Here is a 16569-nt window from a genome sequence, read left to right as displayed (position 1 = left end):
GGAAGGGCCGCCTGGCGCGTTGCCCCAGGAACCAGAAGGCTTTTCGCCGCTATTAGGGCAGAATGACTTCCGGTGAGTCCCAGCAGTTTAGGATTCCCAGCCCAAATATCGCGGGAATCCATGCGTCATCCGGGCCTCTGCTCCCGGAAGAGACCACGCAGCCGCGAATGAGGTAATGGAAGTGAAAGGACTTGGCTACCTGTGGCAGCCATGATAAAAACTAGGGAAAATGGAAGCTCGAAGTAGCTTGCGTTATTAACGGACATACAAACGCCCCTAACCGCCACACGTTCCTGAGGGATGACAGTACGTTACAAAAGTGCTTCTAAACTACTACTGAAAGCTCCGTGGGAGCGCCCGCTGGGGTGGGCGCCGTAGAAAGAAGGGAGAACGTGTACGCCCCAGGCCTCAGTAACCATGGCTGCGAGGGGCGGGGACTGGGAGCACTAGTCCAGGGCCGGGGAGGGGCTGGGAGGAATAGGTCCTCCACCGTCCCGGCCGGCCCCGCGCTGGCGTGTCGCCTCCCTTCCGGCTAGCGGCACGCTGCGTGGCTGCTCGTTGGCTATTTAGGACGGAAGCTCAGTTGGTGTTTCTCCAGAAGTTTCCCCTTTGGGCGGTGGTGGAGGTGGTAACTGCGATAGTAGCAACTCCGGCGGCAGTAACAGTGACTACGAGGGATGGCGGCGGCTGCAGCAGGAAGTGCAACATCCCAGAGGTGCGTGTTTTTCTTTCCCTTTGCTATTTATTTTATCCCCCATTCCTTGGCTAGTGAGCCCTGCTGAAGTCCTTGTTTTCCTGACAGGTTTTTCCAGAGCTTCTCGGATGCCCTAATCGACGAGGACCCTCAGGCGGCGTTAGAGGTGAGAGAGCCCATTTCTGCTTCCTCCACTCTCTTTAGGAGAACTGGGCCACTTCGGGGCCCGGCTGACTCGCCTTCTCCCAGCACCGCCGGACAGGGACCCAGACTCTTGTTGATGCTGCGTCTCAGCCCCGGTGTTGAGATTCTCGGTCTCCTTTCTGTGTTCCACGGTAGCCGCGTTACCCTAGACGCCTATCTCGCCCTTTCCACTCCCTACAGCTCCTGAGAAAAACCTGTATTTCTTGGGAGCATGGTTGGCGTTTGTAGTTGGGCTGAAAGAATTTTTTTTTTTAATTGGCATTTATGACTAGAAGAGAAAAGTGGGTTCTGGGCTGGGCTGAAAGAATTTTTGTTTTTAAATGACATTTATGACTAGAAAAATGGACTCTGGGCTCGATGAAGTTAATTTTTTCGTTTGACAGTCATTCTTGCCATTCTTATGTAAAAGTGTCGGTATGAAGTCAGTCTATTGGAGCAAAAACCTTTTCCCTCACTTCCCTGAAACTTTCCAGATGTCTTATCACAGTTCATTATTCACTCATTTGTATATTCATCAAAAATTTTTTTTGGAGTGGCTGTGTGCAAAGGCGCTGATTGCTATGGGTTAAAGTCTTGGTTATATACTTAGCTAACCTAGAAATCACTTTTTGTAGGTGTACAGTGAAGACAAACCACAAAGCTGTAAAGGAATGTAAAAGAGCAAGAGTTAAATAATAAGAATTTAAGGAGAACCTAAAGATAAATGATGGTGTGGGTCACAGAATTTAGCCAGGAGTTTGGTTTTTGCGTTACATCACAGAGAAGAGAAAACCTGTTTTGTTGTTACGTTTAACACTTTGAGGCAAGACAGCGTTTTTTCTAGCTATGACTTATAAGAAATGTGCCACATGGTACTAGAGCCTCCGTTGAGAAGATCTTTGAGCGGAGATCTGAAGGAACAAGGGAAATAACTTGGAACCTCTGGGGGAAGCATATTCCAGGCAGGACCAAGAGCCAGGATCCTGAGGTATGAGTGAAGTTGGCCTGTATGGGAAGCAACAAAAAGGCTCTTTTTATTAGAGGGCCCATTTGATTAAGAGGTAAGGTTGGGCAGGAAACTAGGAGCCAGGTCCTATAAGGCCTTTTAGGGTCCAGGTATGTTTTTTTACACCTAAATATATAGACGTTTAGATACTGGGAGTAAGGCTTCTGGGATCAGTTTGGGGATAATGTTACAGAAAGCGCTGATAATTTTTCTCCATAATTCCTTGTGTTAGCTAGACAGCTATTACTTTTAATTTACTTTTGTTATTGTCCTGTTAGACCTAGTGCTTCGTTTGGAAATCCGCTTTATGTAATAGTTGCTTTTAAACAATATTAACATAATGAATTTTATTGTCACTTTTCATCTTAATTGTACTTTTAAAAATTTTTATGGAGGCATGTATGATATATGTAAATAACACAAATTTTAAGTCTGTAGTTTGACGAATTTTCACATATGTTTACACCACCAGATTAAGATACAGAGTATCTCCATTCATAATGCTCCTTCGTGCTCCTTCTGAGCCAGTAATTCTTACTGTCCTGCTGACTCTTGACCTCCATCAGAATCAATTAGTTTTGCTTGTTCTTGACTCATAAACAGAATCATACAGTAGGTGCTTTGTTGAATGTAGGCACTCTGTTTTTGCTTTAATCATTACGTGAGTATACATTCATATTGTGTGAAGCAATAGTTCTTTTGCATTGCTGTGTAATATTCCATTGTATAAATATATGTTGTATAGATGTAAGTACAGCACAATTTATTCTAACAGTGGACATCTGGGTTTCTAGTTATTAGCTAGCATAAATAAAGCTTCTGTGAATACTCTTGTACGTGAATTTTGGTGAACACATGCATTTCTTTTGGTTGTATGTACCTAGAAGAAGAATTGCCTAGGATAGTCATGTGGCTAGCATTAGTACCTTGGTTTTTAATGTGTGGCTCTTGGACCAGCAGTATTAGTATCACCTGGCAATTAATTAGAAGTGCAGCCAGGCACGGTGGCTCACGCCTGTAATCCCAGCATTCTGGGAGGCCAAGGCAGGCGGATCACGAGGTCAGGAGTTTGAGACCAGCCTGGCCAACATGGTGAAACCCCGTCTCTATTAAAAATACAAAAAATTAGCCGGGCGTGGTGGTGGGCAGCCATAATTAGCTTCCCGCGAGGCTGAGGCAGGAGAATCGCTTGAACCCTGGAGGCAGAGGTTGCAGTGAGCTGAGATCATGCCATTGCACTCCAGCCCAGGTGACAGTGAGGTCCGGCCATCAAAGGCATTAAATCCCAGCACAGGGTTTTCAGTTTTATATGATCATGGAGATGTGTCAAGAATTTGGAGGAAGGAAAATGAAATTTTCTGAATTACAAAACCTACTTTAAAAGCAGAATAGATCGTTATTTGGAGGAGGAACAAGGGATAGTGGATAGCAGGAAGATGGTGGTGCTGACCGGATCGAAGAATGATATCTGCATTGAGAGCGTGAAGGGGAGTTGTTTTATGTAAAATGCACTGGACTTGGTAACAATTGGAATATAAGGGATGTCTCCTGAGTTTCTGGCTGGGGGAATGTAGTAGGAACTGGTGCCATTCATTTAGATAGCACTTAGGATGATAGCACTTAGAAGATTGCATTCAGCATTGGGGAATAGGTTTGAGGAAAGAAAGTAGTTTTAGGTTGTGAATATTTGTATATGAGTTGCCCGGGACATTTCAGGTAGTCTAGAGAAAACTATGTGCTGCTGTTGCTCAGAGGCACTGTCTAGGCTCAAAATAGACTTGAGTCATCAGCATGCATCAACACATATGTGAAGCCCCCCAGTAGTTAAGGAATCAAAGACTGTTTGTAGAGGGGAAGAAGCCTTAAGTACTGAGCCCAAGGAGAACATTAGTTTTTAAGAGGCAGCAGAATGGTAAGCCGAAAGGCCTGGTTATTATTGTCAAGGGCCACAGAGAGATCAAGTCAGATAGGAATCAGTTGGATTTGATAAGGGGTTATTAGTGATTTTGAGAAGATGAAGACTAGAGAGGCAAATATTTTTGTATTCTGTGGCAAAGGAGATGAAGTCAAAGTAGAGACCAGGGAAAGGTCTGAAAAAAAATCTGCAAGGAGAAAAATCAACACTTTTCATTGAATGGTTACTGGATGCCACATACAGATCTAGGCAAGCCCAGCACCTTGCAGTCATCTTCAATTTATCTTAACATGTTCACCCATTAGCAAGTCTCGCTGATTCTAATATGTTCCAACTTATCGTATTTCTCTTTGTCACCTCTGTGGCTAACATCCTTTTGTAACCTAGACTTAATGTAGTAGTTTCCTAAGAAGTCTCCATTTCCAGTCCTGATTTGATAATGTATTCACCATACTGCAGCCAGAATGACATTTAAAAAAATAGTAAATTGGACCATGCCCTTATAGTGAACTTTCCATGGCTTTCCATCACACCTAAGTTCCAAATTCCTTATACAGCCTGCAAACTACAAAGTGAGGGCCTTGAAGTAGCATCTTACAGCTTCTTTGCTCTCTTGGTTTGAGCCACACTTTCTGTTGATTGACTGTAACCCCATGTGATTTGAGGAACTTCTGTATATGTTGCTTTGTGAGAGTCACACTACTAGGTTAAAGCAAAGTCAATGATACATGTGGCTCTTGAAATAATTTTACCATTTAAGAAAACTACCAAATCCCTAGAGTTTGTAGTCAGTTGGCAGAAATAAAAGTGTTCCTGCACTTGTCCTTGATCTCCCAAGTTGTGTAATCTTTTGCATCATTGGTTTTCCAGCTACCACACCTATATGTTGTGACTGCACAGGTTGAAAAAGTTTCAGTCTCTAATGTTAACTCCTGATAGTTGACGTAGCCATCTATTAGTTTGTGTCTGGGCTTTGAATAGAATATTTAGTTGGGTTTTATTAGAGTTGTGTGCTATTGATAGAGACTAGAAGAGGGCCAGGTAAGCTTGATTGTGTATGTATTGATTGTCTTAACCTCCCTGAGTGCTAGATTTAACTTCTAGTCTTTTTTTATTGCACAGCTTCACATTTTCTAGGAATCTCAAATTCTATATGGTGTTTGAATCTTCTTCAGATTAGGAGGAGGAAATCTGTAGTGGTCAATATATAACAATTAAACTCTTCAGAATATATGAGCTGATAATAATGATCATTTATTGACTTCTGTAGACCGGGAACTAAATACTTTATGGTACACAGATACTACATTAGATTGTCTACTTTCGGGAGGAGGGACAAGAGAAGTGGGGGAGATACTGATCCTTTTATAAGGAAAAACTCCAAGATTATATCCCTGTTAGCTTTCCTCCAAATAGCTTCTGACAATAAGTTACTTGATTAAAAATTATGTTTTAATTAGAATTTGATGGCTTTTTACAAACTTTTATTGACACTCAACATGTTTGTTTTTGTAGGAGCTAACTAAGGCTTTGGAAGAGAAACCAGATGATGCACAATATTATTGTCAAAGAGCTTATTGTCACATTCTTCTTGGGAATTACTGTGGTAACTTTTCTTATAAAGTATATTGCCCTTTTTAATAAGTTACTTACACATTTTACCCATGACAAATTAAAGGTTGTCTTTGAGAATTTTTAAATTGGTCTTTGATACAAGGTAAAGTAGCTCAAATGTGACAGACATGTTGAGCAACACCCATTTAAATTTTATGGATGTCGCTTTTTCCTTCATTGGGTGGAGAATGTATACAGATTTCATTCATAGTTATTGGGTATGCTGATAAAAAATAGCATCACGTTTAGTATTTGACAGAGTATTAAAATGAAATGCTTGTTTGTATTTATGAAAAAGAATGTGACCAGGCATGGTGGCTCACACCTGTAATCCCAACACTTTGGGAGGCCAAAGCAGGAGGATCACTTGAGCCCAGGAGTTCAGGACCAGCCTGGGCAGCATAACAAGACCACCTATATTTAAAAAGTAATATATTTCTGTGTTTTGTAACTTTAAAAAATTATTCTGATCAAGAATCTGAATAGGGTAAAACTGAATACCTTGAGTAAAATTACGTAGACGATGTTAATGAGACAAGGAGGTGAATTTTGTGACACAGCTGTATTCATTGACTGAAGAGCTTTAAGAAGGAAGCTAAATGTTAAGCCAAAAGGAAGATACAAGAGTAATAATTTATTTGAATTCTATCTTGTATTAGCTTTTCCTAATTTAAAACCATTTGGCACTTGTACCAGCTTGAAAACTTAGAAATCTAAAACTGATTCATATGTTATATGTATTGGCTAGGATCTGTAAATAACTGACTAAAAACCCGTCTTTTTCTACATAGTTGCTGTTGCTGATGCAAAGAAGTCTCTCAAACTCAATCCAAATAATTCCACTGCTATGTTGAGAAAAGGGTATGCAATAGCTACTCTTCTTGTTGAGCTTCGTATAGATAGTAGGTGTTTAATTTGTTGAATGAGTTCATTGCAAGCTTTATATAAGTTGTAAAATTCTGTATTTATACATTATATAGCAGAGATATGATTCAATTTTAAATACAACTTATGGTTCTATTATTTTGTTAACCATAATATGTAATATGAGATCTATACTTAGTAAATTTTAAAAGTGATGATTGAAGTAATTGAAAGATATAGATGAAGCTGATAGATTTCACATTCCTTTTTTTTTTTTAAATCATTTAGAATTTACTATATTTAATTTACTGGACAGCATCCTATTCAGCCAAGCCAAATAGGCGACATTTGATGCTGTGAAAGCTCTATATCTGTGTACTTTATATCCCATCTTGTTTCTGTTGATAAGTATAACTATTCTTTAAGAAACTTCTTTAATTCCTTTGTATAATTATATTTTGGAGTAAGCAAGTCTGTACAATTAAAGTCAGATTCCTTCTGAAGTGAGTTCCAAAATTGAATTTTACTAGGAATTGTACTAGATGTTAAGAGTATATTAGAAAGTCTTGGTTTATTAACATATACTTAAAATAAATTTTTCATTTCAATGGTAGAAAATACTAAGTTTTTTTATTTAGAAAAAGGCTATTTTCCAGGTTTTTTGTGTGTCTTAATTTGTTTTAAATACATTCATGCAGAATATGTGAATACCATGAAAAAAACTATGCTGCTGCCCTAGAAACTTTTACAGAAGGACAAAAGTTAGATAGTAAGTATTAAAAATTATGCTTTAATAAACTTATCTATTTCTGTCTTAAATTCCAAAGCTGAATTTTGGTAATGTTAATTTCAGGTTAATTGTAGAAACCCCCAATACCTGTTTTTCTCATCTTAATTACATTTCACATTGATTGCAGATATGAGATCACTTAAAATTGATTAAATTAGCCTTTTGGCATTTAAATCACAGATGAACTTTACCATTAGAAGTAAAAAACTATGGAAACACTTACGTTGTCTCTACTTGGTCTGGCTTTTTTTTTTCTAATGGAAAAGTGAAAGTGTAATTTGCCTTCTTGGTCAGAAGTCTGTTCATTTTACGTTAATCAGATTGCTGAGATGTGAAATCTTAACATTAAAGGTTTTTATGGAGAAGTGAAGTGTATGTTTGATTAAATTATGAGAGGGTACAGAAGGAACACAGTTTTGAGAGTATTGTGACTTTTAATGTTACCTTTTTGAGGGGAATGTATGAAAAGTATCACAGTGGTATGGATATCTGGACATATAGAAATTGTGAGAGCCAAGAATTTTTAAATCTGAAAAATACTAAGAGGTTGTGAGTAATCTCAGAAAATTGGAAACTACATAATCCTACTTGTACTATCATTTTATCTTTATGTTATGATAGAGTTTTATCACAGTTCTCTTAAAGAAGTGGTTCTTAACTGGAAACAATTTTGTTTCCCAGGAAACTATGCCGTGTCTGAAGAGATTTTTGATGATCATGAATGGTGGAGGGGGATGTACTACTGACATCTAATGAGTGTAAACCAGGGGTGTTACTATATGTCCTATAATGCCCAGGACAGTTCTGCCTAACAAAGAAGTATCTGGTCCAAAATGTCAGTAGTGCTGAAAATAAGAAACTTCACTCTTAGTGTTTTATGTTACATTCTTACTCTACTGTTTTGAATATTTGCTTTTCTGTTGTGTACCTATTCAGAAAAAAGGATTTTAGCAGTGATTATGCAAATGGAGGCTACAAATTAAAAAAGGAGAGGTCTGGGTGGTAAGGCTTATTCTCAAATTTGCTTATCCCAGTTTTGGTACGTGAATAATTAGGGCTATTCAGTCAGCAAACAGGGCATCTGCACTCTTAGCAAATTCTAGAGTCAAGTTATGTAGTGCTTTGATACTTAGCAAATTCTAGAGTCAAATTATGTAGTGCTTTTATACATATGTGAAAATCCTGAAGAAACATGAGTCATACCATTCTCTACATTTTCATTTTTCTTTCTTGTTTTAGCGAGAGAGCGTCTCATTCTGTTGCCCAGGCTGGAGTGCAATGGTGCGATCTCGGGTCATTGCAGCCTCCACCTCCTGGGCTCAAGTGATTCTCCCACCTCAGCCTCCTGAGTAACTGGGGCTACAGGCACATGCCACCACACCTGACTCATTTTTGCGTTTTATTTTTTTCAGAGATGGGGTTTCGCCACGTTGCCCAGGGTGGTCTTGAACTCCTGGACTCAAGTGTTCTGCCTGCCTTGGCCTCTGAAAGTGCTGGGATTACAGGCACCAGCCACTGTGTCTGGCCCCTAAGTTCTTTTCTTGAGTAAGATCTTAATATCATGCCATTGACATTTATTTTTTAGTTATTTCAGAGGTGGCCTTCAGAAGAGGACCTGTTTGGTAAAATTGCTATTGAGGATATTTCACTTAAAAATAAATTTGTCGGCCAGGCACGGTGGCTCAAGCCTGTAATCCCAGCACTTTGGGAGGCCGAGACGGGTGGATCACGAGGTCAGGAGATCGAGAGCATACTGGGTAACACAGTGAAACCCCGTCTCTACTAAAAAATACAAAAAACTAGCCGGGCGTGGTGGCGGGTGCCTGTAGTCCCAGTTACTCTGGAGGCTGAGGCAGGAGAATGGCGTAAACCCGGGAGGCGGAGCTTGCAGTGAGCTGAGATCAGGCCACTACACTCCAGCCTGGGCGACAGAGCGAGACTCTGTCTCAAAAAAAAAAAAAAAAAAAATTTGTCTTTAAATCCAGAAAACTTTTTTTGTTGTTTTTTGGGGGTTTTTTTGTTTGTTTCTTTTTTTGTTTGTTTTTTGTTTCTTTTTTTGAGACGCAGTCTCACTCTGTCATCTAGGCCATAGTGCAGTGGCGCGATCTTGGCTCACTGCAACCTCTGCCTCCAGAGTTCAGGTGATTTTCCTGCCTCAGCCTCCTGAGCAGCTGGGACTACAGGCATGCACCACCATGCCTGGCTAATTTTTGTATTTTTAGTAGAGACAGAGTTTCGTCGTGTTGGCCAGGCTGGTCTCAAACTCCTGACCTCAAGTGATCCACCTGCATTGACCTCCCAAAGTGCTGGGATTACAGGTATCAGCCACCATGCCCGGCCAAAATCTGGGAAAAAGTTAAGCTTTTAGTCTTCTATTTTTATCAGACAGGGTAAAGAATTTTTACCTTTTCCCCTCTTTGTGTGATAGATTGCTTGGTTTTAGTTACTGATTATTTAAAATAATAGGTTACTCAAATCTAAGATTTTGATATAATAGTTCTCCTCTAGAATACAGTGTGTGTGAGAGAGTGTATTTAGAATTTTTATTAAGGCTGGCATAGTTGGATTTCTTTTATAAATTAGTAAAGTAGAAATTTTTGTTAAGAAATTTCTAATTTAAAAATTTCAAATCTTCCCTGAAGTTGACTTGAATTAATAAGCTTTTATTTAGAGTACTTTTAATATTTTTAACATATCTTACTATGCACAGTGACTGTTTAAATGTAATCATTGTTTTGTTTCCAGAAATGAATAATTTGTTTATGCATACATTTACATTGTTATCTGTAAATATATAATACATCACCTATAGCCTCTCGACTACCGTGTAACTTGGAGATATGACAAACTTCACAGAATTTAAAGATACTTAATGTTGGTAGGAAGGGCATGGTAACAGATAAAGCCACTGAGAGAATAGTGGACTGAATAGGTATCTGCATTGAAGAGCAAGCTGGGGCTGGGAAGGGCTTTTGGAGCTCAGCTCAGCTCCCAGTTACCAAGCCTCCTCCCCACCCTAACTGATGGCATATTGAGAGTCTGATTTACATCCAATTTTGTTGTGTGTGAGGAAACTTCTCTAAGAGCAGTGAGATTGGGGGAAATGTAGATTATTTTTATCTGTGAAATTAATAAGGTTGACTGTAGTTAAAATTTTTTAAAAATCAAAATGTTTCATGATGAACAACTAAATGTTAAACTGTTGGTATATTGATAACTATAGTAGGGTTGGCAATAAGGTCTGTTAAGACAGATTTTGTTCACTGCTGACTCCCCAGTGCCTAGAACAGTGCCTGGGATATAGTAGGTATTCAGTAAGTATTGGTTGATTAATAGGTTGTGCAAATGAGTGATGTTATAGTCAGTTTTTTCTTTCTAGGTGCAGATGCTAATTTCAGTGTCTGGATTAAAAGGTGTCAAGAAGCTCAGAATGGTATGTGGGTCTCCCTTGGTATTTAGTTTAAAAAGAAATAAACATCTGAATTTTTTTTGGTTTAAACAAATTTGTTTTTACCTTTATAATTTCTTTTAAATAGTATACGTTTCCTTAGATGTGGACTTCCAAAGATACACTGGTTTTTGCATAGCTTCTTATGTTGAAAGGGAGATTAGGGTGGATTTGCTTGTGTAGTGTATCAGTAAGAAATTACAAGGAGTCTAAGATGAATTCAGAATGCAAAATGAAACCACTTTTCTTTTGGTTAGTTTTCTTTAGTTGAAAAGTATGTAGAATTTTCTTGCTTAATCAGTATGTTTGTGCTATAGAAATCATATAAATAACTTTGCTTATAAATGCACTGTTACCTGAAAATGTTTCCTTTTTATGTTTTAATAGGCTCAGAATCTGAGGTGGTAAGTCCAAAGTTTTCATTCTTCATGTTTTTATTATTTTAAATTTCAAATACCAAATATATTTGAGACAAGACTCAGGATGAGCTGTCTGAAGTTAAATATTGAGTAATTCCATTTAAGTGCTGGTTCCTCTAGGAACTGAAATAAAATCATTTTTTGATGAATATAGAAGTTTCCAGTCATGAAAATTATTGGCCTATTTTAATGAATTTAGTGTGTGGTTAAAGTTGATTTCGTGTGTTTTAGTATGGTCAGGATGATTATTTATCTTTTTGTTGCAAAAACCTTATTGCGTTTATTTAGGTTCAACAGTTTGAATCACTTGAAGGGCTTTTTGTGATAGTCTAAGACAAAAGTTAAAGAAAATTGGAAATTGACAGGGTCTTGCCCTGTCATGCTGGCTGGAGTGCAGTGGTGCCATCATAGTGCACTTGAGCTTCAAACTCCTGGGCTCAAACAGTCTTCCCACCTCAGCCTCCCAAGTAGCTGGGACTACAGATGTACACCACCAAGCCTGGCTAATATACTCTGTTTCTTTAAAACAATGTTGTTTTAGTTTAGGGAGTTGCTCAATGTTAGAACTGGCCATTTTATGTAAGCAGCCTTTTCTAATCATGCGTTTAGAAGTTTTCTGTTATTTAAAGCTCTGTTATTTTGGAGGAAAAATCTTTTATGAAATTGAAACTAAGATTTTTTTAAGTGCTGAACATTCCAATTTTTTTTTGAAAACTAGTCGTATTTAACAATTACAATTACCATACTTTGAAGAAAATTTTCATGTAGTTATTTTATATCAAAATAACTGCAGTGTTGGGTAAATTAATATGTGCATTTTAATATACAGTTGCTAAACTGACTTGTAAAAATCTTTCTCTTTCAACTTGCCGAAATCAATCTGCATCCCAGTGGACTCATCAGTCAAAAGTCAAGTAAGTGTTTCTTTTTCATAAAACAATGCATGATAGATATTCCTAAAGAAAAAGAAACCCTGTAGTTAATAGTAAGTAAATTCTTACCATGTGATTTTTAAGTCTTTGTTTTCTAAAATTGTGGTAATAGCTTTATGTAAAGCTAATTTTAAGGCTGTTTAAGAATTAATATGTATACTTAAGTTAAATTCAAATCATTTCTCATCTTTAAAGTTGCTTCATTTGGTTTCATACTATGTTACCTTTCCATATATTAAGGAGAGTCTCTTCCAGTTAAGTTTATGGTACTACACAGGTAAACAAGTTAGTAGTAGACCTAACAGAATTGTAACTTACCCTGCCTTTTATATTTGGAGCAAATTTTTCATAGGAACATTCACTATGAGTTGAAAGTTAATTGCTGAGGACAGCAATTATAATAATGATAAGCAACTAGCAAGTTTCTGACTTTTAATTATTCATTAGCCTGTGTACAGCTTGTATTCTTAGGACTGTAGCAGAAACACAAGCCATTGCTCTGGAGCTTTGCATCCTTACTGAATTGCAAAGGGAAACCGAGACTCTTAAGGTTAATTTCTTTAATCAAGTTGGTTTTGGATATAATTACCTAAAATGGCCTGGAAATGTTAAAAACAATCTATTCATGGTCGTTGTGGGGAGATACAGGATAAAACTCCAAGTACCTAGTAGATAAGGAACTTTGACTTGCCCTGGCGGCGGCAGCAGGGATAGGGCACATAACCGTGAAATAATAAGGTGTTCAGAGCATAAAATAATCCAACATCTGACTTAATTTATGTGTACCAGACACTGTGCTTTGTCCTAGGAGTATAATAGTGACAGGATAAACAGCTTTGCCCTCAGGGAATTTTTAGTCTAATTTGAAAGTGAGAATTCCCTATTTTTGTACTGAAACTCTATTTTTAGAGTTTCACTCAAACTCTTCACATTTTTAGAGTTATCACTCAAAAGATGTAGATAGTAGTGTAATTTAGTAGGAAAAAAACTCTATTTTTAGAGTTTCAGTACAAAAGGTGCACATAATTAGAATCTAGACCCATTAGTCTTCCCATGTATCTTGAAATTGAAGGAAAGTGTTGTATATGTTGTGCCTGACATAGTTAAACTTTATATGATTTTAATTTTAGCTCATTTGCCCCTGTTTCCTGTCCTCAAGTCTTATCAGCTTCCAACTTCAGTTATGAGAGCTTGGAGTGTTGACTCAGGCTTATTGCTTCACCTTTCTGAGTTTAAGTTTTATCATCTGTGAAATAGGGATTTAAGTGATTATCTTTAGTATTTGGATGACATGAGTGTAAAAACTCTGTTAATGGCATAAAATATTAGCTGTTTAAAATAAATGGCATCTTTAATATTTATATTAGTTTAAGCACAACAGTGTTGGAGATGAGTCAGAACCCAGAAAATCATGCAAGTATTTAAGTCTGCTGGAAAGGTGTGAGCATCATCTACCTTACCATTTTTTTCCTTTAGTACAGAGCATGAAAAACTAGTTACGTAAAGCTGTTTCTGTGAATCAATAGATGCTTTGCTGTTTTCTTCCTCCAAGTGGAGCTCTTGTTGTTTATCAGACTAGTTTTTGTTTTGACAATGGCTTTAAGAAAATTAGAAGTGTTATTTAAGATTTTTTTTTTTTTAAATAGGTATGACTGGTATCAAACCGAATCTCAAGTAGTTATTACACTTATGATCAAGAATGTTCAGAAGAATGATGTAAATGTGGAATTTTCAGAAAAAGAGGTCAGTAGACTTTGAATCATTTTTCAATGTTAATTACTATTATTTGTAAATTTAGTATATTGCAGAATAATCTATAACACTTTATCAGATAAATGTCATTTCTTCCTGAGATGATGTGGAAAACACTGAGTAAAATCTGAAGCCATTGCTTTAAGAATATGTATGTTGGTAAGTTATAGCTGGATGTGCATTTTTTTCTTCAAATTTGAAATTTAAAGCAGAATTTGGTTATATTAGTAAGATAATGTGATTTGTTTATACTTATGTGGTGTACTTCATGAAAAAGATCTAGTTTTGTGATCACACGTGTCTTAGAATTGACTAACCGTGTTAAATGAGTGTGACTTTTTTCTTTTGTGTTTTGAGACAGTCTCCCTCTTGCCCAAGCTGGAGTGCAGTGTCGCAATTTCGACTCACTGCAACCTCCTCCTCCTGGGTTCAAACAATTCTTCTGCCTCAGCCTCCTGAGTGGTTGTGACTACAGGCACATCCCACTGTGCCTGGCGAACTTTTGTAGAAATGGAGTTTCACCATGTTGGCCAGGCTGTTGTTGAACTCCTAACCTCAAGTGATCCACCCACCTCGGCCTCCCAAAGTGCTGGGATTAGAGGCATGAACCACTGTGCCCAGCCTCTTGAGTATGACTTTTAACAACTTGATTTCTTAGCGTTTAGTAGAGAACCTTTTAATAGATAATTTAAAAGAGGTAGTGATAGAACTGTATGTTTTGCACATGAATTACTTTTTGTTATATATCATTTGGTTTTGTATGTTTTCTTGAGATTTAAATGTCAAATAGGTGTGATTATATGACAAATATTATGAAACTTACTCTTTTCTGCTGTTTAATGATGTATATAAGAATTCATGTCAAGGATAACAGATGGAAAAAAAGGTTCTTAAATCTTTCAGAACCTTTTGAGGTTCTTAAATCTAAAATCCCATATATGATGTTTAAAATAATTGGTTACATTGAAGATTTATAATTATTTTGTCTAGGTTTTTTACCCTCCATTATATACATTTGCAAAATGTGATGGTAATTTTGTGTTCATTAGTTGTCTGCTTTGGTTAAACTTCCTTCTGGAGAGGATTACAATTTGAAACTGGAACTTCTTCATCCTATAATACCAGAACAGAGCACATTTAAAGTACTTTCAACAAAGGTAAGACAATTGAAAAGGTTTGTTACTAGTAATATTTTCAGAATTATAGAAATACTGTTGAACTGATCACCCATGTGTTTATAAGCTTGCAGATTCTTTCAGCCCTTTATATTTACAAGGGACAGGGAAAAAAAGAATGATAACTTTTGAGTATAAGGGTTATTTTACCTCTCAAATTCTAGTACAGTAAAGTAGAAAAATCCACTTAGCTTGTGTGGCGTTTGTGCACTTATTAAAACAGATATAATGTTTTTCAATAAAGAGATTTTTTTAAAAGATCCAATAATAAGCCTGTCTTTTAAGATTGGATACTGATAGTGTGTCATCTCTTGAACTTGTCAGTTTTGTTTGTTTTGATGTACAAATACTTTTCTCACCCTACCTCATGCAGTTAAAAATACAAACTACTATGAAGATTAATCCTCTGTTTTTTTTTTGTTTTGTTTTTTTTGTTTTTTATTTTGAGATGGAGTCTTGCTCTGTCGCCCAGGCTGAAGTGCAGTGGCACTGTCTCGGCTCACTGCAGCCTCTGCCTCCTGTTTTCAAGCAATTCTGCTTTAGCCTCCCAAGTAGCTGGGACTACAGGCATGTGCCACCACGCCCTGCTAAATTTTTGTATTTTTAGTAGAGATGGGGTTTCACCATGTTGGCCAGGCTGGTCTCCAGCACCTGACCTTGTCTTTTTTTTTTTTTTTTTTTTTTTAATTAAACTGAATTTTAGGTTACTTGATTATGAGGGAACAATGAATAAATTATAGTTTGAGTAGTTTTTAGATTCCTTTATAGTTTCTAAAAGAAGTAGAGATATACAATAGAATTAATATTCAGAGAGTATTACTTAAAAGATGTAGATAGTAGTGTAATTTAGTAGGAAAAATACTGAACTGAAAATTTAAAAATCTGACTCTGGATCTTTGCTTGCCCTGTGAATTTAGTCTAGGCACAAAATGACTATAAGACTGAATTTTCAGCACCTTTGAAAGGAGAGCTGTGGACCAAATGAACTCTGGAGTCCTTTCAGCTGTAGAACTGTGTGAAGGTATATGATAAATGAGTTAATGGAAATAAATGATATAGATAGGCTTTTTCCATTACTTTTTTTTTTTAAGATGGAGTCTGGGTGTGTCACTAGGCTGGGGTACAGTGGTGTGATCTCAGCTCACTGCAACCTCCGCCTCCTTGAATCAGGTTCAAGTGATTATCCTGCCTCAGCCTCCTGAGTAGCTGGGATTATAGTCACGTACTGCCACACTCAGCTAATTTTTGTATTTTTAGTGGAGACGGGATTTCACTGTGTTGGCCAGGATGGTCTTGATCTCCTGACCTCGTGATCCACCCACCTTGGCCTCTCAAACTGCTGGGATTACAGGTGTGAGCCACCGCACCCGGCCTACTACTTTTTTATACACAAGTCCTGCAGCATGCTGTGCTAGTATTTATTAGGTTGAAGCTCTAAGGACATGTGAAGTTTCCTGTTGTGGAACAGGATCGGAGTTGGCCTGTGTTGTGAAGAATGATAGTTGGGCTTGCAGAAAGGAGACAGCTGCAGAGTGTTGGAGAAGGAAGTGCAAAGTGAAGTAGTTTTTGCATCTAGTTAAAAAGGATCTGCCTATTTATTTGAAGATTGTCAAGAACAAAGCTGGTTAATTATGAGGCAGATTTTTGAAATAGCTGCTTGGGACAGTAGAAATTGAGGAAAGGGACGAAATCTTACCAGGATTTTGGTCTGTCACGGGTCCTATCCACATAGTATAGAATTGGTTTAATAAAAGAATTATTTTGAGTAATCAAGCAC

At 37.4% G+C, this 16569-nt stretch overlaps 1 protein-coding gene across 1 annotated transcript in view; it reads left to right on the top strand.

The window, feature by feature from the left end:
• The first annotated feature begins 454 nt into the window (after positions 1-454).
• Positions 455-16569, top strand: part of SUGT1 (SGT1 homolog, MIS12 kinetochore complex assembly cochaperone) — a 35488-nt gene continuing 19373 nt past the window's right edge. Inside the window, exons 1-10 of the mRNA XM_010376261.2 lie at positions 455-715; positions 803-860; positions 5314-5404; positions 6204-6273; positions 6975-7045; positions 10446-10499; positions 10902-10918; positions 11825-11847; positions 13512-13608; positions 14667-14774. Coding sequence (XP_010374563.1) covers positions 678-715; positions 803-860; positions 5314-5404; positions 6204-6273; positions 6975-7045; positions 10446-10499; positions 10902-10918; positions 11825-11847; positions 13512-13608; positions 14667-14774 — 627 coding nt within the window. The 5' untranslated portion in view covers positions 455-677. The remainder of the gene's footprint in view (positions 716-802; positions 861-5313; positions 5405-6203; positions 6274-6974; positions 7046-10445; positions 10500-10901; positions 10919-11824; positions 11848-13511; positions 13609-14666; positions 14775-16569) is intronic.

Source organism: Rhinopithecus roxellana, chromosome 18, assembly GCF_007565055.1.
Source record: "Rhinopithecus roxellana isolate Shanxi Qingling chromosome 18, ASM756505v1, whole genome shotgun sequence".
Classification (NCBI taxonomy): Eukaryota; Metazoa; Chordata; class Mammalia; order Primates; family Cercopithecidae; genus Rhinopithecus; species Rhinopithecus roxellana.
Note: the sequence above shows the minus strand (reverse complement) of the source record. Positions and strands in the feature narration are given on the sequence as shown.